The 25,586-nt window shown below is 39.8% G+C and overlaps 1 protein-coding gene across 2 annotated transcripts; it reads left to right on the top strand.

Annotated features, from left to right (window-relative positions):
* The first annotated feature begins 11,697 nt into the window (after positions 1–11,697).
* On the top strand, positions 11,698–16,324 carry LOC108048327. 2 transcript variants are annotated; one of them, XM_017128886.2, is made up of 5 exons: positions 11,698–11,854; positions 11,913–12,258; positions 12,307–14,591; positions 14,901–15,349; positions 15,404–16,324. In XM_017128886.2, the coding sequence occupies exons 1-5, from the start codon at positions 11,816–11,818 to the stop codon at positions 16,242–16,244; spliced, it is 3,960 nt and encodes a 1,319-aa protein (XP_016984375.1). In that variant the 5' UTR covers positions 11,698–11,815; the 3' UTR covers positions 16,245–16,324. The 2 variants fall into 2 exon arrangements, with proteins under 2 accessions (XP_016984375.1, XP_016984374.1); XM_017128885.2 differs by having other exon boundaries at positions 11,699–11,854; positions 11,913–14,591.
* The last annotated feature ends 9,262 nt before the right edge of the window (positions 16,325–25,586 follow it).

Below are 25,586 nucleotides of genomic sequence, written 5' to 3'. Positions count from 1 at the left end.
AAATATTATTACTCATAATTTTTTTTGATTTTTATGCGTATATGCCTAAAAACAATGAAGCTATGACAATTTTCCGAAAAATTTTTCTATCATTTCTATCGCAGCTTTATGATACAGTCATCTGATTTTTAAAAAATTAGGTTCTCACAATCGCTTAGAATGACTAGAATAAAATTATATATGTAGCAAGAAACAGCGAAGTTATAATTGGTTTTCCCATTATTTACGAACGGACATAGCTAAATAGACTCTCCTGATGAGATGAAAATGTGGAAACAAAAGCACTTCTAACAGAATATTTCCATATGAAAAAAATGTGGAAACAAAAAAATATACATATGTTTGATTTTTTCTCTGTGTGCTCTGATAGACACATATGGAGAACAGACATCCTCCTGGTATTAAATTGATGCCTTTCCAATTCTGGCGACGCTTCAATTCAATTTACCGATGGGGATTCCTCCTCCAAAAAAAAGGGAAACTTGGAAATTTCTATGGGCCCCCGAAATGTGTGTCTCTGCCCATTTTCATTTTCACATTTTTTTTCTCGTTCGGTTGTTTGGCTTCCTCTTGCCAAATGGTTTGGGCCAGGCTCAAATTGGCTTTGGCTCTGGGGTTCAGACGGTGGCCAATAAAATCAAACCCATACTGGGGCGCACTTGTCGTATGCGTAACTCACAATTATCCCTCATTGAGTGGGCGTGTCCCCCCGAGCATTTGGATGGCACTGGGATAATAGTCACTAGCCTGGGATAATTGTCATTGTCATGCGAGTTTTGGGTCCACAGGACATGAGAATTTCGCTTCCGGCTACAACAATTGGCCCCCGGCCAGAAAGCCCGGACAATCCAATTTTCGAATTTGAATTTGAATTTGCATTCGCATCTAGCCGACTGGCCATATTTTCCTGCTAATTTGTTTTGGCTCTAAGCGGCTTCCTCGATTGAGTTAACCCACAGTGACATTGTGTTTGTTTGCCAGTGAAAGCGAAATTGAATTGCTCTGAGGCTTTTTTGTTAATTTGTTTGGTCTAAATAATGCATGAGCATTTTGAATGAAAGTCGACTAAATACATAAAACTTGCGGCGAGTATCAGAACATATTGCATGAGCTTTGCCATTTCCAAGGCGAAATAATTTCAGTTAGTTTGCAAATTTAAATTGCACTCTTAAGATAGGCATCTTGCTTAACCATATTGTCGTATTTGTCTTGGCCAAGAATCTCTCTGTGTCTGTGAGTCATAATTGAGGCTGACGTAAGTTCGTAATCAGATCGCTGGATAGAATATGTCTTGCAGATACATCTTACACTTGATCAGGTGAGTAACATGTTATATTTATTTTTCTATGTTTAACTTGGATCTTACTTTTAGTTGCCTTTTATTTTTTGTGGAAACGAAGATAATATCATATAATAAAGTATAAAAAAGCGTTATGAGATTATTTTTAAATATTATTAAATTGATGGACTAAACTCAATAGATTACGGATTCCAAAAAATAATAAAACTTGCGGTAATGAAATCTTGTTTTAAAAAGCTATTGCTTTTAAGAATAAAAACATTTCTTTTTTTACGGAAATACTAATAAAAAATATTTAATAATTTAAAACTAAGAACTAAAAAACAAAGAAATAAAAAATTAAATAATACTTAGAAACAATACATTTAAAATTATGTACCACAACAGCGTTTGAGAAAAGACCGTTAAGACCATTAAGACCAACTTTAATGGAAATGCAGGCCTATAAGCAACATTCCCAACATCTGCTTGCTAAGTAGCAACACCAATGACCACAGCAGCAACATCAGGGCCTACGGCTATAGGAAAATCAATATCAGACGGACCAATGGCGAAATTCGTAGTAGCAAAAAGCCACAACACCAGTAAGAACATCAGTAGCTCCGGCAAAAACAGCAGCAGCAACATCTGTTACGACAGCAGCTATTGTCATTTTAACAGAGGGCAGTGACAACAGCGACATCGCCAAGAACACGAATGTTATACCATATACTATATAGAGGGGTACATATATGCATATTGTACATGGCTGTAAGCCTAATTGATGCGCTCTTCTCGACTTTGCCTGCTTTTGTTGATCTTCTTGTTATATAGTTGAATGCTGTTGTTGTTGTTGCTGCTGCTGTAGCTGAAAGCTAAAGCAGTTATTCAATTTGATCTACTGGCAAACTGCGCTGTTGTTGCTGTTGTTGCCGTTGTTTTAGCCATTGCCTGTCCGTTGTCATTGTAACGATTTTATGGCTAGTACGTTTTTATTTCCACAGATTTCAGTGATTTTCTCTAGTCTTTTTTTTAACAAGCGCCGTTTTTTGTTTCTGTTGCCATGTATTTGTTTCAATTGCATGGCGCATTTAGCGATTTCAAGTTCAAATCACTTTTTATGGCTCTTTATGTAATCACGTAAGCGTCATTTGTGGAATACGTTTTGCGAGCAGCAATATCAAAGTCGAGACGGGGCGACTGTGACTTCACGCAGAAAGACTCTCTTAATAGAGTTGCATTTAAATTAATGGCACGAGATCTTGGATATCGATATATACATGCGAATACGAGTTAGCTGGCGCTTACCAAAACTCTTAATTAGCCGAAGAAGTTCTTTTGGTTTGGTAAGATCAGTGGGCTTGGTTTTTATTTGTTTTTTCATCTGCTGCTCGACTGGTTCCACCAGTTTCCGTTTCATTTCGATTTCGGTTTCGTTTCTTTCACGTCAAAGAACAAGAACAACAAGAAGATGAAGACTAGATGCTGAAGACGCCGCCAAAAGAGCAGCGGCAAAACGACTGCGACAAAAAATAAGAAGAATAAAAAACACGAAAACCATTTATTGATGTGATAATCTAAAGATCAAGGTCTTCCTTTTGCCATTTCAATAAATTTTGTTGTTGAGCTGCGTACATTTCGTGGACCCCCGAATCGTTAAATCTTGGATTCCGTAGAAGCAGCAACGAAACTAGAATTCCGACCCAAAAGATGAAGTGTGATTAGCAATAGGACAAACAGGAAGTGCTACACTGAAATACTTTTAATATTTACAAAGATTAATTACTTACCAACATTTCATTTAAAAAGTTTACAAAATTAACATTATTATATTTTATGTGCATTAAACAGAAAACGTTTAATTGAAAGAGAAGCGCACGTGACCATTCGTGATGTTTTAACAAACCTAGTGACTTGTTTGATTTAAAACATATCCGTTATAATATCCGATCCAAAATAATAGTTTTATGTGTACAAAAGCACGCAGAAAAAAATAATGAACATGTTAGAGCAAAAGAAAAACCAAAAGTTCAGACTGTTAGAAGTGGAGCATAAGCCGAGGATTCAGTTTAGCTTTGGGGAACAGTCGTATTCCCAGCCTCCGGTTCAGACTCTCAGTTATGTAAAACACATGCTAAACTAATGTGGGTAGTTGCTGCTTGACAGAGGGGGCGGAGGGGATCTGGGTTTGCAATTCAAATGCAGTTTGCAACTTGCTATTCATTGGGGGATTTTCTCGGATGCAGCAGCAGCTGCGGAATCAGTGCAAGCAGCGATGAGAACGATGAGTGATGATTTTGTCCCTCCATCCAGAATCTGGCTCCCTTTGTCAGTACAAGGAGCCTATGGACTATAAATGTATGATATTATTGTAAAAGAACCGACATTTACGTACTCTAATGTTAGTCCTTGGGCTAGTCTTTTTTTGTGCTTTTCAATACAAATAACAATTAAGTTTCCTCAATTAAGCCGTTCCTCAGATGCGAATAGAATTTAAATACACATTTTTAATTAAAAATTTATTGTGTTATTAACAAATACGCATAGAATAGACAATACAAAACTGTGCAATTTGATTTTCAGCTAATAAAATGTAAGCTCTTCTCTCCTAGGACGAACTTACCAGCTGCGTTGGAAACAATTGAATGAGTGTTCGATCCTATTAAATATGAAAATAAAAATGTAATATGTATTTGACATTTAATTATATAACTCAAAGCCAAAACCAATTTAGAAATTGTTTAGTCGTTTAGGTCAAGAAAAAATAAAACTCTTTTAAATTAAGACTGCCGATATTTCATTTTATTGCACCACTTTGACACTTATTTTATTTATTACAATTAATCTAACACTATGTGCCATTTGCATGACTACCTCATCGATCCCTAAGAATGATAAGCCTTAGGCACCCTTTTCTATCCTTGATAGGCAATTTTCCATACCCCAAATGAAAAATAGAGTGCCAGACAACAAATCCGAGTCAAGCACGGAGGCAAACAAATAGTTACCCCCAAAAGGGAAAAGAGAAGAGTCAAATGCTCACACAAATATGTCACGCACAAACAGCAGCAACAACTGAAAATAAAGAAAAAAACAATTCCAAAAAAAATGTTTAAAAAATATGTGTATAGAAAAAAAGTAAAAGGGAATGGAACAAGGTTCGTCGGGTTCAAATGAGGCGAGGCAAGAGGCACAAAAACCAAAAGACAGCCAGCGAACCTAAGCCTCTTTTTTTTCATTGCCTATTTGCTTGTTTCGAGGAAGAAGCAACAGTTTCGATGATAAGCAAAGCGGTACGAAAAACAAGAGCTTTGAAAGGGAAATCGAAACCGAAATGGAAACTTAGAAAGAATGAAACCGACTGAAAAAATATGTTCAAGAGGGCGTCAAAGTTGACGCTTATCTTCGCCTCATTTGCCAAGGCAGCAGCAAAGGCCTCATCAATTTCAAAGGCCTCGACCGTCGGAGTCAAAGATTGGACAACTGACAGCTGTCTGTGGAAGGAGCAAATGGGATAGAGACTACGAGCTATTACCAAAATGTTACTAAGTGGAAAGCCGACAATTAGATACCCAATGAGATATCATTTTAATACAAGCCCCAGATAGAAATAACTAACTACCTAGAAATATAAAAATAATATTAACATTTGATATATCTGATATTTATCGCTAAATAAGATTACAATTAAACGTAACAATAATATATTAATGTGACAATTATTATATACTAGCTTAGCACTTAAGTAGCAACTGCTTCATTTTTATAAAAAAAATTAAATAAGGTTTCTTTGAAATCTTTAAATAAGTATAATATTAATTATCACTTCAACTGCAACTTAGATACCTCTTTTCTGCTTTAAATATTATATACTAATTTGCACTGCTTCATTGTTATAAAAAAATTAAATAAGATTTCTTTGATATCGTTAAGTAAGTAAAATATTGTTTATCACTTCAAAAGCCAACTGTAACTTAAATGCTAGATACCTCTTTTCTGCTCTAATTATTATATACTAGTTTAGCCCTGCTTCATTGTTATAAAAAAAATTAAAAAAGGTTTCTTTGATATCTTGTAATAAGCAAAATATTATTTATCACTTCAAAAGCCAACTGTAACTTAAATGCTAGATACCTTTTTTTCTGCTCTACAAAGAGCCAAATTAAGAGGGAGAACAGTGGACACTGTCGCGCCAAAGTTCACTCAACTTTCAACTCGTAATTTGTCATTGTGCCAGGCACTGTGAGTAGCCAACTGAAAGCGACCTCCCGACAGCTGCCACCGCCTTCCACTTCCCACTTTCCCCATCATAACCCCCCGAATTTCCCCTGAACTGGCGCAGAAAGTGTCCACCACCGGACAACGTCATTGCTAGCCAAATAATAAATATTAAAATCGTTTGCGGCAGTGGGCCATTTTCCCCAACATATCCGATCCCCCAAAAATCGTAGCCGTCGTCTGCCCAAGCTGATGCCGCTGCAACGCTGCGTATACGCAATAAAATTTATGATAATGCAAAATGATTCCGACTGTCGCATTTTTGTGGAGAAGAGGCTAACGAATGGCAGATCCCAAGCACGAGTTTCGTGTGGGTGGTGATTAATTTGCGTATTGTTCCTTGAGATATATTTCTCTTTTCAATATATTCTTTATTTCCACATTTTATTTTTATTATTTTCCCGTCGCGACATTTCCCCAGATGGTTGGTTGGCTGGCCGGCAGTTGGCATGTGCATTGAACGCATTGTGTGTTACACTGGATGTGGATGTTGTGCTTAAGTGCGGTGGTTGTCCCATCTCTTAAGCGGGAAAGGGCATTCAATTATTATGGTTGGGTATCATAAAACATGACAGCTTTTGTACCTGACTTGTGCAAGGCTTTTATTTACTTACTGTTTGTTGTTTTTCTAAGAGAAATCACATTTCTATCAACCCACAAAATATGACAAACACATCTTTATTTCACAAAACGCATCATTGAAAAAATGTTCTTAATTATTACAAAAATATTTCTTGCAATTTGCGCTAAAATCTCCGAGTGTAAACCTTGCTTTGATGATTTAGATTCTTATATTTAACAGAGCAATCAATGTCCGACTTCAAAAGCTCAAATATATCGCACTGCCTTTCAACATTTCCACTCATTTCCATCAGCTTAAATCAATTTGCTTTTACTTTGACTGGACAGGATGAGGATTTTTTCTCCGTCCAGCTCCACTTCGAGGTCTGCCATATAATTTGCAATGCAAACAGGACTCGTGTCCTGTCCTGAGTCCCACCGACAGCATACGTGGTGGAAATATATTGAAGGGAAAAAGCTTATATATATTGGTTAAATTTCAACTTTGACAGACGATGACAAAGAGTTTCTTTTGTGTCGTTAATATTAATAATAACAACGATGCCAGCGCGGAAACCCCGCATAATGAAATTCATTTCTTTAAAAGGAATAATGCTTTAAATGCGCCTTGAAAAAATCTGAACTTCAAAAGCTTGTCGTGATATGAAAATTCCTCGAATAGCTAAATGAAATGGCTTTGGAATGGAATTAGAGGCGTCTTTTTCCACCACCCAATCATCATTATCGTCATCATCGAGTAGACTGTAAAAAGTAATTTACAGATACTAAGAACTCTGGCCAACAGGTTGCCAACTGGTTTTCATCGCGCTTATAAAACCCACAAAGAATTACAATAATGATGAAAAGAGCCCAAAGCGGAAGCGAATTCTACAAATTTCATTTACAAACAGTCCTTGAAGACCTCGACAGGTGAGTTCCAATTAGCACATTACATCGAAAGAAAATCTATCCGACGAGGGCGAAGAGTAAGACTCTACGGTTCGATATTGAAATAAAGAGGCGCTGTGCATAAATCGCATAAATATGTTAATTAGTCAAGTGCCGCATGACTCGAACGTAAACATTCTGCGCTGTTCGCTTGAATTTTTTTAGAATTAATTTCAGCTTCATTTCATTTGCATAAATTGTGTGAATGTTTAATGGACTTGTTTGCCGTACAACCGAAGGCAATCAAAATAAAAGCGCGAGACGAAACGGCGGAAAGTAAAAGTTAATTATCGCATAAGACTAGAATCGTCAATTGGGTCTCATTTAGAATTGGGTCAATGGAAACGGGAATCGATGAATGAAAATAAAATTGCTTTCACAACCGCATGATAAGATTTCAAATTGTTTAGTAATTTGAGAAGCTAAAAATACATAAAGAAATACTTCTTGTGCGCCACACATTTGCCCTCCGACTTTTGTGCCGTGATTAAGTATACGCAGCCGAGCTATATTGTCTCGATGCGACGAAATGTCTGAAAACACCCAAGAAGCTGGGCATAAGAGAGATAAGCCGACTCTTCGGCAGATGGAAGAGGTCGAAGGCAGGGCAAGTTTTGAAGAGACTGTCGAATACAAACTGCTGTCTCAAAGTGAACCAGAAGTCTGAGGCCCACAAAAATCATGATAAGTCGGCACAGAAATTAAAGCCGCCTAAGATTCGGATTCGGATTTCCACTCAGCTGAGCCAACGGAAGATTTCTACTCAGCAAACTGATTAAATTTATTTATTATGTCACTCTCTGTCTGCGTCCGTTGGATGGATTGAGGGGCCATCAGCCCAGGGCTGTCTTTATGCCCTGTTTTAGCTCTTAAGTCTCATAATGACAGAGCAATCGTGGCCATAAGTCTCCCCTCTGTTTCTCAATCCCCCCCTTCTTTTTCTTATCGATGGAGGGCAAATTGAATTTGGACTGCTGCTTATCAGCCTTTTGTTTAGCGATTGCCGCTTATCGGGTATCCCGAATCTCTGCAACTGATATAAGATATGGCGTTCTTGTGCCAAATATTGTGCAAACAGCACAGACAAAAGTGGAACCAAGGAGGAGCTGGCACCCAACCCAACCCAATGCTGAAGTACGTGCCGGGAGTTAGTTGTTCGGAGGAGAGCGCTTTCACCGGAATAAAAAATAAAACTGCAGTCGATTTCAGGTCTCGTCGGGTTACGTGGTTTGTTGGGATTGCTCTTTGGCTGTTTTTTCTGTGTGTCACAGGGCGATAAAAATTAGCTTGTTGAGCTCCGAAGTTCTGGGTTCTAATCCACGTCTCATGTTTACACGTGCCACCATTTCCCTGTCCACTTCTCGATGAGTTCTGCGTTATCAATGAAACCTGAGCGAAGCTCTGTCGCCCTGAATTTTCGGTTTACGGCGCTCAGTTCAATTGGTTTTGGCTTTTGAAATGGTTCCACGCTCTTCGGACATGACTCAATGCGGACATTAATCATGCATCCAACAAAGTCTCAGTTATATGTGTATGTACATGGGTTTCCAACAAACTAGTCGAACAAAGGGTGTTAGAATACTTTTTGTTTCAGCATCGCTGAGCAGAGATTTAAGAGAGAAAAAGCAACCGCAAAACAACAATAAGGAAACCAAACGAAAATTACTTTTCTACTAATTGCAACTCTGGAACTGCTGAGGTCATCAGGGGAATTGCGACTAGTGGCGAGGGGCAGATCATTTGGCCAACAGTTCAAAACAATGCACAGGAAATTCGCATTTACTCAGTGCCAGAGAAAAGCCAACAATAAACCAACAAAAATGCCATGCAACATCAACATTCCTTTGCCATTGTAGAGTGGAATTTGCACAAAGCCTTGGATTTAGTAATGATGCCAGCGGGATCAAGGGAATCAGTATAGAAATAGCTTATTTCTCAGATTAAAATACTCTCCCTGGAAAATGCAGCTTTGGTTGGGGCTCAAGCAGGGTAAATATATTTAGTTAACTGTTCCAGAGAAGAAATTTATATTTTATTAAAGTATTACTTCTTGCAATTACTTCTCACCATTCTTAATTTTTTTAAATTAGAATCTCAACGATCTGTATTCGGTTTGCTCATTTGTGGCATTATGATTATATTTAATTACTTTTGTATTAAAGCATCAGCCTATACTCGTTTACATTAAGAAGATAGTAATGTGAAAATAGCATTTCACAATTTTTATGATTCATTTTTTTAATTCTAACCTTTGTTTTTTGGCCTTTATTTACCTTATTTATTTTTTATCTATGTAAATTAAGTAGAATTTCCCTAATCAGGGAGTTAAACACAAAAATACAAAATAAGATCTCTGTGATAAATTGTTGATTTAACTACTTTGTATATTCTTATTATTTTTAGTGACATACAAATACATATACAAACTTAAAAAACCACTAAAAACATTGTAACTCTGTTTAAAATTATATTTAAGCGCAAATAAATCTACACACATCTTTCTCTGATATTCCCAGTCACTCCCCACGTACAAAACCCCTTATCATTTCCCCTCTCCCAAATTACTCCACCTTCATGTGGATCATTGCCGGCAGAGCGCTGGTTCGCCAATTGACGTGGCTGCAACCTCTATTGCATAACACCTGACAAATGCAATTCAGGCAAAATGCATAGGCGATGCTGATGATGGCCTCAAGTGAAAAACACTCACGCAAACACGCGACGCACTTTGGGCTCGGGATTGGGTGGCTTCATTCCAATGGGTACTTTATTAAAGTGCAGTCCAAATTGTGGGCCATCAGGCAGTCTTGTTGTTGTTGTTTTTGTCGGTGGTGCTGGTGATGTGGTGCTGTGGTGCGGTGGTGCTGCAGTTGCAGCCACCGTGGCGTCAATTATCGCCGCTGTACGCAAAGTGGGGCATGCAAATAATAAAAACGCGCCCAAACGCAGTCGTCAGGCTCAAAGCACTTCATTGTCAAATGAGCTTAAACACGCCCCTCGGCCCCGATTCCGCCCGTTAAAACCCTCTCCACATCCCCGACCCCATCCCCATCTCCATCTCCATTCTCATTTTCATTTGTGCAGCACTCTTCACAGCGTTTTTGTTTTCAGTTTATGTCAGCAATGGTCTGTTTCGATACCCTAACCGAGGGAAATGTTCTTAAGATAATTAAGATAAACTATAGTCGTTTCAAATTTTATAGAAAATGGTATTCTGTTACCTTAAAGATTTTATTTTTTTATCACTTTTTACAAAATCGAAATCTTTGAAAAAACTAGTTTGTCTTTAAAACAGTTTAGATATCCTAAAATTCATATTAGTAAGTTTCATTACATTTTTTTATCTAAAGTATTTAACTTTATTTAATATTTTAGATAAAAAAATTAAATTAAAATTTAAATAATATTACGTTATAATTTAGGCAAATGTATAGATCAATTAACTTAAAGCAATGGACTTAAAAAATTATTACAATTATTTGCAATACTTTTGCCCAGATAGAAATAAACAGAATGGAAAATACAGTTTGCAGATACATGTAACTCAGTAAGGGTATTCAAAGTGATTTTTTTTTAACAAAATCACCTCTTCCTGCGTGTTTTTCTTTTTTCTGCAGTTTTGTTGGCCGTTTTCACGCCTCACTTGCCGCCTTGTTTGCCTCGTTCGCTGATTTGCTGATTGATGGCGACGTCTGCAATTGAGACTGCGACTGCGACTGCGACTTCGGTTGCGTCTCCGTCTCCGCGCAGGTGTCGCCGCCTAATTAAATGAAGGCAACGTTCACGCATGCGTAACCTGCCAGCACTCCCGTGCCCGCTGCCCCCCTGCCCCCCCTGTCCCGCCCCCCTCGAGCGCCCTTCGCAATGCATTGTTAAGAAAATGGGTCAATATGCAATTATTGCATTTTTTGCTCTGTGGGCTCAGCTTCGTTTGCGTCACTTGCGGAGTTCGCAATAATCATAATATGGCTACTTCACTTGGCAAAGCAATCAAGCCGAGGCCTCCGATGTGTTGATTCTGTTAATATTTGCCCCACGGCCTTCCCCCAGCGGTTCTGTGTCTGCCGCTCCCAATTCGCGGAACTCGGAAAGGAGTCGATGCATCGGTGCATGTGCCACAGCACCCAGTTCTATGGCGCAATGATTGTTTGGCGAGGTTGAGCTCCAGTTTGGAGGGTGATGGAAAACATTTAAGGGGAAACTCAAATTGATTTTCCGAAGTACACAGAAAGTCATTTTAGGCGGAAAACTTTTTAACAAGCTCGTAGTTATTTATTATTAACGAGTTTCTCAGCAACTTCTATTGAATGTATTTAGCATGAGCATACGTTGGTTTTAAGTATTAATAAAATATATATATATTTGAAAGTGCTAAATATGTAACTGGCCTATGCAATATCAAGTCTGGATCTTCAGAAAATAAACTCTAAAGTTGGGAAAAAAGGTGATTTCGATTATTTTTAAACTTAACAATAAGCGAACAAATTCTTGCTTTCAAAAACTTGGCTTTCAGATATTTTACTCTCATATAATTGTATAATACTTACAAAAAAAAAAATTAGAAATTTCATAATCATTAAACGGAACACATTTTTAACTCATCGTTATTAGAAAATGCCTATGTAGGCAACCAAATGCAGCATACTCATCTTTCAGATATATGTCTAAATTTAAAACTATGTATACCTCATAACAAATTAGCCTCCAAAATATAGTTCTTTCGGCCACATCCCGTTCAAATTAGTCAGCATGAGGGCCCTTCTAGGCGCCGAAAGCCTCCTAAGTATCGTAAGTTCCATGGGTAACTTAACCTCTTGGAAAATTCTAATAAAATTTAACTTTGCAGTGCAAGTACCGGGTACGATGGTACAGCAAGGGCAAGTCACATCTGCCTCCAAAGGAGCTCTACGATATGGCAATGAAGGCCATCGAAAGCCGCCAACATACGATTTCAGCACGTTTAAGACAGTTTGGAAAGAAGGCATCAGAAACCCCCACATTGGAAATTATTTGTCGTGCATTAGCGTCGTCAAGCACTGCAGGCACATCGAATAACTCAGATTCCAAGGATCAGGCACCTTCCACTTTCAACAGCCAGACATTAAAGCCCGATTGTGATACCCTTACCATGAAACCTGAAAGCCAACCAAACCTTCCTCAACTTGATTTCGCAACGCTGGAAATATTTAACTGTAAGAAATGTTATGAAAATACTTCTTCAAAAACCCAAGCCCTTTCAGGTCTTATGATAGTAAACTGCAAGAACTGCCATGAAGATAACACAAAGCAATCTACAAAGTGTTCAATGGGAAAAGCAATACCACCACAACAGGGAAACAGTACAAAGGAACCAACCAGCGTTTTAAAGAAAGATTTAAAAACTCCTTCAAAGGAGGAGGCTAGCAAAGCTCCACCATCAAAACAAGATATAAAAGCAGAAGGCTCAGCTAAACCTCAAGAATCCGCCGACAGATTTTCCATGCCGCAAAAGTCTGCTTTTCCGCAAGGAAGAAATCCCTGTGAAGACGGAATGTCGCAATGTAAGCAACCCAAAAAACCTTCCTGTGACTCTGCAGTTTCGTGTAAGGGTCCACAATCTGACCCTGTAAGAACTGCACCTCAGGAGGAACATTCGGTTAAAGGTAAAATTCCTGATTCTACACCTAGTGGGAAATCTCCGGATGTATCAAATTCTCAAATTAATACAACCGCTTCCGTTGAGTTAAAAGCTCCGGGTAAAAGTAATGCTTCTGTAAATGCCATAGCTCAAGCAAAGCCACAAGTCAAAAACATCCCTCAAAATATACCAAAATCAGATCCAAGTGAAGGAAGTAAGGATGGAGAAAAAGGTGCGGAGAAATCTAAGTGTCCAACACCAAAGCCTAAAAAATGCCAGGCAGCCAAAAAAGAACCCAAACCTGAACTCATCAAGAAACCAGAAAAATGCAAGGAAAAGGAAAAACCAAAAGCGGTGGCCCAATGTAAACAAGAAAAAAAAGAAGACCCCTGTCCAGAGGCTAAAAAATGTCTGATTAAAGGGGCAGTTTCTGATCCAAGTAGCTCTTCGCAATCCAAGCCTAAGTCATTGGAACAGGTAGCACCAAAAGCAAAACCCTCACAGGAAAAGTCATCCATACAGGATAGTATCAATCAGAAGCAAAGACAGGATAAGCCGACCAGTCGTCCAGTTAAAGCCACAAGTCAACAATCTAAAGAAGGAAAGCTACCTCCACCACCATCATCTAGTTTTTCCATGCCACTCTTCTCGGCTTTTCCAATGGGAAGGAATCCCTGCAGGGATGGCCCTAGAGGAGCAGCCGAAGAGGCCTGTCCCGAACCAAAAGATGATCCCTGCTCCAAACCCAAAATCAATCCCTGTACGTCAGAAGAAAGTTCCTGTTCTTCAGGGAATAAAGCCTCGGGTGGCTCTAGCTGTTCCAGTGAGGCTTCAGGTAAAAAGGAGTCAAGTGCCTTTAAGAAACATTCCCAAAAAGATAAGACTTCAGTGTCCCCTAAAGAAATCAAGACCACATCTAGTGAGCCTGCTGCTTCACAGTCTCCACCTTCAGCGTCAACCAGAGAAATCCTAGAGCCGGAGGGTCCTTTCAAGGAAAAGGTAAACACTTCTTCCAAAGATCCAATTCCCCCAGCTGCAAAGTCACCTTCACCTACTTCGCCACCACCGCCTGCTAAAGAGCTCAAAGAGTCAGTTGCAAAGGCACCTTCACCTTCAGAAATCAAAGGTGATTCGGGTCCTCCAGAGGATAAGGCAAAGACTCCTTCCCAAGCGCCTCCACCAAAGCCTCAAGAGGCCAAAGACAAAATATCAAATGATAATGGCCATCTTAAAAAACCATGCGTTTCACTAGATGGTGACGAAAGTAAGCTAAATAGCGACATCAGCAAAGACCAAATATCATTTGATGATTGCAAAGTTAAAAAACCATGCGTTTCACTAGATGGTGACGCAGGTAAGAAAAATAGCGACTCCAGCGAGGAGAAACCGCAACCCGAGCTGAAAAAGTTTCCCGTTCAACCACTGAAACAAACTCTCGCCAGTTATCTCATCAGTATCGAACCTCTTCTCACTGAAGAGGAACTGAAAAAGGAACAAAAACTTACCAGGAAGTTCGCGGATTGCGAAGGCCAGGATCTCCAGAAGCTGCTCGAGGAAGAGGCCGAGCATTGCGCCAACTGGCTGACTCCGCGGTGGACACGAGCCGCCTATTTGGGCTACCAGGCACCGCTGACCGTCTTCTCTAGTCCGGGATTATCCTTTCCCATTCAAGAGTTCCCGGAACCCACCGATTTTCTCAACTTCACTGCAAAAGCAATTTACGGTGCCTGCGAGTTCAAGCAGCTGGTGGACCAAAATAAAATACCCGTGGTGCAAATGGGCAAATATTCCCTGGACAACAGCCAGTTCTCAAAAATCTTTGGTACAGTTCGCAGGCCAGGCCGATTTTGCGATACCCTCGAACAATGCAGTGATGCCGACTACGTCGTGGTGGTTCACAAGAACAACGTGAGTACTAGGACATCATTAATTCCCTCAATAAAAGCTGTTATATCTTTTAACTGGTTTCTTGTTAATCACTGACTCATTATTATTAATATTATTAATATTATTATTAATATTATTATTAATATTATTATTAATATTATTATTATTATTATTAATATTATTATTATGTGGTTATTATGTGGTTATATACATTTAAATACGTTAACGAAACTGAAGTGATTTTACCATTAAATAATTATAATTATTTTTTAATTGTAATTATACAGCTTATCTGCACCATCTGAATAACCTTCCACATCTCCCTCTTAGTACTTCAAGTTGCCCATCTATTGCGAAAGCGGAGAGTTGTTGCATGTCCACAGTTTGAGGGATGCGCTGCAGGAGATCATCGACTGTCCCATTTGCAGAGGCGAACCCTATGGCCTGCTCACCCACGACAATAGAGGCAACTGGGCGGAGGCCTATGCGGCACTGCGCTGTCCACATGGCAACGCCGCTTCAGTGGACACCATTGAGCAATCCCTATTCCTGGTCTGCCTGGACGAATGCGTGCCCATTGGCAAGGGAGAGGATAGCATTGTGCAGGCCCACCAACTCCTCCACGGCGGTGGACTGCGCCAGAATAGCGGCAACCGATGGATGGATAAGACCATCCAGCTCATAGTCAATCCAAATGGATTGGCTGGATTCTGCTACGAACATTCCCCAGCCGACTGCCAACCATTGGCCATGCTAATGGACTTTGTGCACGAGAAAGTGTAAGTAAATCGAATCAATATCCAATCAATATTACAAGGTTAAATACTTTGCAGGAAAGAAGAGAACTATGGTTGCGATGGCTGTGATTCGCAAAAGGAGGTTACGTCCACCCTCCTAAAATTTCAACCCATGAACGAGTGCATCAACCTGTGGATGTGTCAGGCAATGCGGAATATCCACAAGATCGTCAGCCAGCTGCAGATGAATGTGTTCCAGTTCGAGTGCCATGGCAAGTGCTTCATCAAGGCGCAGGGTCTAAACGTGGACAGCTACATACAGATGGCTCTTAGTCTGGCCTTCTACTCCCTCCACAAGAAAATTGCCGCGCAGTACGAGTCCGCTCACCTAAGGATTTTCTACGAGGGACGCACCGAGGCCATACGATCCACCTCCAACGAATCGAAGGCCTTCGTCCTGGCCATGCAATCGGAGACGGCCACGAGGAACGAGAAGTTGGCGACCCTCCACAAGGCTGTGGATGCCCACGAGAAGTTGACCAAGGAGGCCATCAAAGGACAGGGCATCGATCGCCACCTCTTTGGACTGCAACAAATGGCCTTGGAGAACGGCCTTCCACTGCCCGACTTCTTTCAGTCGACGGGTTTTGTGCGATCCGTTACCTTTCAGCTCTTCACCTCACAAGTGGCCACATCCAGCGGGGGCTTCATGGCCTACGGACCTCTGTTGTCCGACGGATACGGGTGCTGCTACAATCCACAAGAAGATAAGATAATCTTCGCCATTTCCGCCTGGAAAACTTGCCCACAAATAAGCCCCTTTAAGTATGGTAAAGCCATTAACAAGTCTCTGAACGCCATGAGAAGACTGATCCTGGAAACAGGCGGCGATCGTGTGGGCGAGCATCCATGCAAGTGTGAGGAAATCCGGCTCTAGAAGGGGATCTCTTTAACATAGAGATTTGCTTGACTACCCTCTTGTACTCCGTTTCATAATAAAGCGAATATACATTGTAATACATCATATGCAGTAACCAGGTTGAGTTAACTGAGTTTAGGTTCAGGGTCGCCGAAAAACGATTTCGTATTACTCATGCCAAAAACATGCTCACCTTTGACAAGAAATAAGCCCGAGACTCGTGAAATTCTCTTTTAGAATATAAGCCTGACTCAGAGTGAAAAGTGTGCAGCCAATTCAGAACAACTGAGATCGCCCACGGGGTTTAAGGAGAACTCACTCACTCGCTGCCAGCTTGCTAATTAATAATGCGTCCAACTCAGCTGACGTTTCAGGGGGAGAGTAAGTAGTAAGGTGATTCAGTTAATAGATATTTTCGGTTAACGCCAATAGAAAAATAACTAATAACTGCATTTGAGAACCGTTGACAAGCACACCAAAGTTCTAAGTACCCGCCTGCTATTCAATGCACCACTGACCCACTTGCCTCATGAATGAGGCGCCTTCTTCTCTCGGGGGCAAAGAGTCAACGCCGCTTGCCCCTCTTTTTCCTCCATTATCATCTCATATTTGCCTCGCCAGTTCTTATGCAACATTTGCAGATGCAGTTCGCTCTCGGCCCTGTGCTCTTTTCTGGCTGCAATTTTATTGCTAAATTAAGTAATTGGTACAAAAAATGCCTCCACAGACCCTTCCTTCGACTGTCCAGCATTCGCTTTGGATTCTGCAGTCTAAATGTTCAGCTGCATGTATCTGAGTATCTGTATCTATCAGACCTCTGGCAGCCGCGCATCTGTATCTGGGGATCGCACAATGAGAAGCGTGCTCTGTGCTCTTCTATTGCTTTCCATTCCTTGGTATTCCACTCGTGCTTTTTACTGCGAATGTGATTTGCAGATGCGGATTCCAATTCAGTCCGCAAATAATCCGACAAAGAGGGGAGATGATCCGACTAGAGCAGCTGTATCTGCATCTGCATGTGCATCTCTATCCATTTATCTACTGTGCCGCCGAACAAATCTTTCCAGGGAATTGCGACTTAATTTCGACGGACTCTTGGGCATTGCTTTGCTGTCTTTAGCCAAATTGCTGTCATTTTAATTGGCAAACTCAACTTCGTCCCAATTCACTTACTGCAGCTACTTCAGCAAATGCTACAGCTTAACCCATTAATTTCAAGGTGTTTTAGGATCATTAAAATAATGCTACCCAATTACATTTTCATTTGTAAGACTTAAAAATAATATATCAAAATATAGATCAGGTCCCTATCGTTCTAAATCGAGTTTCCCTTTTCCCGAAGGAAATTATTTTACTTAACTTACTAATAAGTGTATTTTTGAGATATCGAAATGCAGCCCTTTATGTTTAGTTTAGCTCATTAAAATTAATTGAGTATTTAAATAAGGGTATGAGTTCACTTCGCAAAACTCTGCGTGTGAATCACACGCCTATGCGAGGGGCGTGGCACGTCGGCCAGCCCTCCCCTCACGTGCTGCTCGTCATCGTCGGCCACAATCTGATCTCATTTTAATCACAGCTAATGAATGTCAACACTAATTGCCACTTGAGTGCCGCCACTCAGAGAAAGAGCGGGTGGGGGAAGGCGGGGGGCGAGGGTTTGAGGGGTGGACCCCGAAAATGATCTCAAACAAAACAAAGTTAACAAGCAGAAAACACAAAAAAGAGTCAAACAAAAGGCCACAAAACTTTGAAAGCCTAATTACGGGTTGTTATAACTATATGGGGCACAAACCTCTCTTCGGAGGGGAAACGAGTTGAAGGGCGGAGGAGTGCGTCATTTAAACGACTAAATATTTACAAAAATTTACACAAATTAATTAACCAATTAAGTGAACGTAGAGCAGACAAGTTTGGTCATTAATCACAGAGTGTTTCTATGACGAACCGCGCAGTCCCCTCGGGCTTGTGAAGTGGTAAAAACTCAATTCACAGAAGCTTTATTGGTTTTATTCAAGAGTGATAGATGGATTATTGTCAAGCCCAAAACAATAGGAAACCACATTTAGCGATTGTCACTAAATTGGAATTGTAATAGTTCCAGTGACATATTCCTAAAAATTTAAATATTTAAATAAATAGGACTTGATTAGTGTCCTAATGCATTCGTGACTAAATGTGATTGAGAGGGTTACTTATCTTAACACTGCCCGCAAAGTGCAGGCAGATGGAATCAATTCGTTTCACCGGCCACATGGCGTATGAGTAATCGGCGCAAAGCCTTAGCCATTTATGGCGCCCCTGCAGCATCGATCGACTTGGCTCTAAAACCGCCTCTTGGACAACGAATCCGATTCAACGATTGTCTGAGTCTGTTTGTTTGGCGTGGCTCTCTGATTTCGAGCTCATTCTGCTGCCATTTGGTGCCTTGTCATGCTCCACGCTGCAGTTGCCAGTTTTTGAGGATAGCCTGCGACCAAGTTGGGGTCGCAATTCTTTATTTGTATTCCGAGTAATTGTCGTTGCCGGCGGTGATGTCATACGGCAGGTAGATATACATAGGTGCCAGAGGTGACTTTTTGCAGCAGTCATCGTCGCAAGCTGCTTGTCGTTGATGGATTCGTTGAGGCGAATCTCGACTGCGACTGGATTGGTTTGAATTCGATTGACTTGAGTTGGTCTGTGCCATGGAGTCTTGGCTGCTTGCTGCGCATTTTGACCAATTTTAGCCAAACTCAATTAGTCTTAACTGATGTTTCGTTTGTGCTTTTTATAGAACTCGCACAAGGAGCGGGTGCTCATTGCTTTCTGATATCATTGGGGTCAAGGCCAGTGTGTCCAGCACCAAAGCGCCGAACCCAATTCCAGAACCGATCCCCTCGAGCCTCGGAATCTTGGTTACTGCGCAATTCAAAGAAAGCCGTGCACATAAATTCAGCTGGCCAAATGTGCACAGTATATACAGCATTCTGAGCTGGCTTCGATTCGGCGTCTTTAATTAGCACCGAAATTAAACTTTTTTCGGCGGTGCTTTTTCCATTCATTTGTCGCATTACCTGTGACTCCGTTTCCCCAACTCTCTCAGCTCAACTCGGTTCTCGAGATTCCAGTTTCCAAGCGCCTGCCGCCGATCCGTCGACTAATTCTTCTTTAAACAACCCGGGGAGAACCGAAAAATAAGCAGCAGCAGCAAAAAGTAAATTCAAAAATCTTCATAAACACGCTAACAAAAAGTTCTTTTGCCAGCGACCTTGAAATTTCAGTTCATCTGCTTTGCGTGCTTCATTTTATGGCATCGCCCCTCGCCCCCCGTTCCCGGATTTCTTTATTTATTAATTCGTAATGCCATTTTACGTCTGGCCATTTGGATGCCATAAAAAGTTTCGGTTCAGTTTTCTTTGAATTTCGCTCTGGAGGGGGATATAATAAGAACGATGCCGCTAAAGAATCTTCAGAATGCAAGTAGCAGAAGCGAGACCGTTTGCTCTGTAGTATCTGCAAAATTGCGCAACCCACACTCGCATGTTGAGTGCTTGCTTTGGCCTGGCCTCTTTGACTTCATTTTCTTTTTGTATATTTGCATTATTTTGGTTTTTGCCTCGGCCCGCATTCAACATGCGCCCTGTTGCCCCCCATCCGACTGCATCTGCAATACACATTCGCAATGGAAAGCAGAAGTGGAATACCAAAGAAGAGCACAGAGCACGCTCCTCATTGTGTGCCGCCTCGCGATGCCCAGATGCAGATGCAGATGCAGCGAGGCCGCCAGCGGTCTAATAGATACAGATACTCAGATACAGATACTCAGACACAGATGCCCGCACAAAGGCAAACACAAGCGCAGACGGCAAAGCATTTAGATTGCAGAATCCAAAGCGAGTGCCGGACAGTCGATGGGAGGGCTGCGGAGTCGGCTTCTTGTACCAATTACTTAATTTAGCAATAAAATTTCAGCCAGCAAAGAACACAGAACCGAGAAACCGAGAGCAAGCTGAAAGAACGCGAACTGCATCTGCCACTGTTGCATAAGAACTGGCGAGGCAAATATGAGATGCTAATGGAGGAATACAAGGGGCAGAGGCGTTGACTTTTTGCCCCCGAGAGAAGAAGGCGCCGCATTCATAAGGGAAGTGGGTCAGTGGTGCTTCGGATGGAAGGAGTTAGAACTGTTCGCTTTTTTCAATTAAACGCAAGACCCAATTTTTGAGCCTTTTTCCCCCTTTATACATTTATTAGGAATATGTTAAGTATTTAAAATTTGTTTTTTTAATTTTTTCTTTTTTTGAAGACTATTGTGTTTGATATTATAATTTTTTTTGTATTTTAGATTGATCCGATTAAAACTTCCAAAGCTATGGGGATTTTAACGCAGGTGTGAGGTCGTTTTGTACTTTAAACAAGAAAGGAAAGCTAACTTCGGGCGGAGCCGAAGTTGATATACCCTTGCAGAATATTCTATAAATTATATTCTCCAAAATTATTCATATGATGCATTCTTAATACTTAAAAAAAGTCCCAACTTCCTAACTTTAAAAACAACAAAGTTATGTCATTTCCAATCGTTCAGTTATATGGCAGCTATAAGATATAGTCGGCCGATCCTTATGAAATTTGGTAGGTCGGATTGATTAACCAAATATAAAATCCATAGAAGATCCCAGCCTCCTAACTTTACAAACACCAATGTTATGGCATTTCCGATCAATCAGTTATATGGCAGCTATAAGATATAGTCGGCCGATCCTTATGAAATTTGGTAGGTCGGATTGATTAACCAAATATAAAATCCATAGAAGATCCCAGCCTCCTAACTTTACAAACACCAATGTTATGGCATTTCCGATCAATCAGTTATATGGCAGCTATAGGATATAGTCGTCCGATCCTTATGAAATTTGGGAGGTCGGATTTATTAGCCAAAAATAAAACCCATAGAAAATCCCAACTTCCTAACTTTAAAAACACCAAAGATATGGCATTTCCGATCGTTCAGTTTTATGGCAGCTATATGATATAGTGGCCCGATCCGGCTCGTTCCGACTTATATACTACCTGCAATAGAAAGACAACTTTTGGGAAAGTTTCAAGCAGATAGCTTTAAAACTGAGGGACTAGTTTGCGTAGAAACGGACGGACAGACGGACAGACGGACAGACGGACATGGCTAGATCGACTCTCCTGGTGATGCTGATCAAGAATATATATACTTTATAGGGTCGGAAATGTCTCCTTCACTGCGTTGCAAACTTTTGACTGAAATTATAATACCCTCTGCAAGGGTATAAAAACCCTCCTGAAAAGTTGTTATTTTCAAAGTCGGTGGCCACGATCCTGCAAAATCTACTGGACGAATCGTTTTACAATTTTGCACAGTACTTCTTTACTAAATTTTTAAGTGCCTTTAAAAATCGGGAAAAAAATAAAAACTCGAAAGCGTTACCTGGGGAAATGTATTTAATAAATAATGACATTTGATTTTTTCAATTCAGATGATTTTGTGATTAGTTACGAGATTAGTTTTCAAGATGCCGCCCTAAATTGCCTTATCTATTGCCCATATATATTACCCATACCCCCTAAAGCTATTAGTGACAGATAATTAACCAAGATGATAGAGTTGGACTTACCCAAAAAGCTATAACCTATTTACATCCAATTAAGAGTATTCTTAAATAAAATTATTCCGAATCATTTTTGTACTGAATTTTTTACCTGTCCATTTCCCATATAAAATATGGCAAAATAATCCGATCGCTGTATGGGTTTCCATATTTTTGGTAGTGAATATGAGTTTAGGTTCTCAATAGTTATTCTTGATCCAGTTTACAACTCATTAATAGCACTCTTGCCATTCAGTTAAGGAAAGATGTTAAAGAAACATCCTACATTGTTTTCCTATAATTATATTATCCGCCTACCTTAACCTTAGGCAATTTATTTATTCCGTGAAAGTATTTAACTCGGTGGATTATGAGCCAGTATTTGCTATTTGGTAACGGTTCCCAATTAACTGCTTCACCTAACCACCGACTCTTCCCCGATCTCCGATCTTTCATCCCCTATATGTAGTATGATTTAGTGCCGACTGGGTTATTAATTAGCGAGCTGAGTGACTGCACCCCCCGCCATCCCCGTGGCGTCCCCGTTCTCGGATGAGCTGAGCTGGCTGCACTTGACTGATCTGCCGCCCCTTTCCCCGCCTCGTTTTTCTGAGTCAGGCTAATATTCGCGATCGTTTGGGGCCTTGTCAAAGGTGAGTAATAACCGGTGGATCGTATATGGCTCAGTGGATGTTTCCACAGAAATTTGCCAAGTTTCGAGGCAAATGTTTACCTTGAACTTGGCCAGACAGCAGGGCAGATGGCGAGGGACAGAGTGAATAGAGCTGGCTATTTGAATTTGAATTTTCCTATCTATTGCCCCTCTTGGTTGGCGCTTTTTTGCAGTTGCATTGCGCTGCTCAGCGGAGCTGAAAATATTTAAATGCTAAGCAACGTTTTTTGTGCGGCTCTGCGGCTAAGCAAATATGAATGCGAAATTTGTTTGGTGGGACTCACCCACGAACTGGTCATGACAATGCCGATGACGATTTTGTTGGCCTGTCCAAAAAGCAGAACCACAAGCGACAAAGTAATTACGCCGAAGAGAGAGACAGCTACAGCAGGTTATGCAAGTTCAAGGCCAAAAACTCTGCATTAATTATAATTATTTTTGCATTTGTTAAACGCAGAGGGGCAACAACAATCGGCAGGCTGCCTGTTAATTGTCTGGGCGAATGCAAAAGAGGAAAAACAGGTAAATGCAGAATTTGTTTTGCTCGAATGTGGTAATTAATTGTGGCCAGCAATCGATGGCAGAATCCCCCTTCCAGGGGGTTAATGCCATTCGAATTCGAAGAATTGAATCCACCAATCTCCTTCGAGACTGAACTTTTAAAGCACTTAATCAATTTGTAATCACTTATTCTGTATTACAAAAAGCACAAATGCGAGACTTTAAAGAGCCATCCAAAGAACAATCCGAATACGAAGGGAACTTTGTTATTTTATTTATAAATCATCTGCACCGAACACTTTATCCAAGGCACGTTCATCGGTTTTGCTGCTTTTCTTGGTTTTACTTTTTTTATCAGCGAACTATTTGGCACAAGAGCCACTATATCCCATATCATTTGCAGAGATTTGGGATACTCGATAAGGAAGTAGACAAAGGGCCGATAAGCAGCAGTCCAAATTCAATTTACCCTCCATCGATAAGTAAACGGGGGGATATGAAACTGAAGGGAGACTTAAGCCAACGATTGCTCTGCCATTAAGGGACTTAAGAGCTAGGACAGACCATAAATTGAGCTCTTAGAGGAGGCGACATCATCCATCCACCGTCACACAGACACACAGTGACATAATAAATAAATTTAATCAGTTGGATGCGTAAAAAGCTCTGCTGATGCTGCTGAATTGCAAGTGGAAACCGAATCACATTCCGATTCCGAGAAAGCTTTAACTTCTAGTGTCTGTGAGTGTCGGGGTTACTTTAAGATTGCCGCTGTCTGTGTCTTCAGTTCATATTTCGAGTGTTTAGCGCTCATTTCTGTCAATTTCGCCCTTTTACCGACACATAACTTCTCCTTGACTGGCTGGCTTATCTTATTCAGACCCCGTTTCTCATTCTTGTTTCTCTTCTGCCGCAGGAAATGGAGACAATGTTGCTTTGGCCACGTTGCGTATGCGTAATCGCGGTTTCAAATCCAACTCAAAGGACAATTGTTATGTGACACTGAGCAAGTGTTCATTGTCGGCAGCTAACATACTTTTCCAATTACTTTACGTAATTATTTACATCCTTTCATGTTTTCATGATTTCGGTAATTTATTTTATTTCGGCTTTTTATTTACTTCTATAAATTTAATTTATTTTAATTTAAAATCATAATTAAATAGAGAGAAAGTGACCAATTATAAAGACTGTTTCTGAAATTTGAAAAACTGTTATTGAAATTTGAAATCAACAATAAAATAGGAAGCTTCGCTAAGGCAAAGTTTATTTTCCCTTGCGAAATAGCTATACATATCGAAATTAATAAAGGGTTTGTGTTTAGTGATCCATCACAGCAATCTATATAGTAGTTTATTTCCAAATTTGGCTACAACAACTCAATTGACAAAAATCTACATTTTACTTTAATTAAAAAAAGGATGTAATTGACTGATTCTTTGTATTCCAGATATATGACATGGTCGCCTTGTTTTTGTAAAATAAAAAAAAAACATATTTATGTCGACGAAGCGATGTCGATTTTTAACGATTTTTTTAAGGTTTAATTTAATTAATTAATTTAAAATTAAATTTTTTTCCAAAATCCTGGACGATTGGCGAAATAAATGTTATTACTGCATTTTTTGCTTGTTTCTTATTATTTATATTCGCGTTTCAGTTTATTGTCTTGAGCTAAAGTTTTCTATACTGAAAGGGGCTCAAATGTGCCCAAAGCAATCTAGGCTCAGGGCTCTGTAAGCGTATAAAAACCTGCTGCTTGTCCTGTAGCAACAATTCACAATAGTGGCATTACTTACACTCTCGATTCGCTTTTAGTTTTGTGAATGGACAAATAATTAGCAAAGGCAATCAATTTTATTTAAGTGAAAATCCAAACGTAGAATTGTTTAATTATACGTATAGATTCGTGTGTGGCAAGAAAATTTGCATAGTAATGGCATTTCAATTGAAATAATTTATTGTTCAGTTCAATGTTTGTTTTTCATTGATTGTGCAGAAACAGATTTCGTTTCAGAATAGAAAATCCCATTTATCGTAAATTTAGAAATAATTATTTTCCTGTTCTCTATTTAATTTTGAAGAAACCGCACAAAATAATGTCTGTGTTTTTGTCTGTTCAAAACTAATTATAAACAATTTTAAGCTTTTCAGTTTGTACTATTTCCCTGCTGATTAGGTTTAATAAAATCTATTCATGATGCGGAAACCGATTTAATTTCCCTCGATAACCTTCATTTAGTTATATAATAACTAGTTAAAGCTGATATCTGAACTTCGGCTATTAGCATAGACTTATGTTTTGACGTCTCGCTGGCCACATAAAATAACATAAATATGCTAATTTATATTTTATTCTAAGCTCAAAATTGTGTTAGTTTTTCAATTTATTATTCATCTAGTTAGCATAAACTGCTCTATTACAGTTAAGCGTTATGTTAAATGGAAAGTAAATGTTTTATTTTCTAAATGTTGCCAGTTTATCTGAATATAATGGCTTAGGTTTTTAATTAACTTATATGGCTATACTCTTCAGTAAACAATATCTTACCGAATAGATTAAAATGATAAACTAAATAAAACAAA

Source organism: Drosophila rhopaloa, unplaced genomic scaffold, assembly GCF_018152115.1.
Source record: "Drosophila rhopaloa isolate 14029-0021.01 unplaced genomic scaffold, ASM1815211v1 contig_2, whole genome shotgun sequence".
Classification (NCBI taxonomy): domain Eukaryota; kingdom Metazoa; phylum Arthropoda; class Insecta; order Diptera; family Drosophilidae; genus Drosophila; species Drosophila rhopaloa.
Note: the sequence above shows the minus strand (reverse complement) of the source record. Positions and strands in the feature narration are given on the sequence as shown.

Coding starts and splice junctions, on each gene's coding strand:
- LOC108048327 (XM_017128885.2), top strand. CDS start 11,816: ATGAGGGCCCTTCTAGGCGCCGAAAGCCTCCTAAGTATC. Junction 11,855..11,912: donor CCGAAAGCCTCCTAAGTATC/GTAAGTTCCATG, acceptor TTAACTTTGCAG/TGCAAGTACCGGGTACGATG. Junction 15,350..15,403: donor GACTTTGTGCACGAGAAAGT/GTAAGTAAATCG, acceptor AATACTTTGCAG/GAAAGAAGAGAACTATGGTT.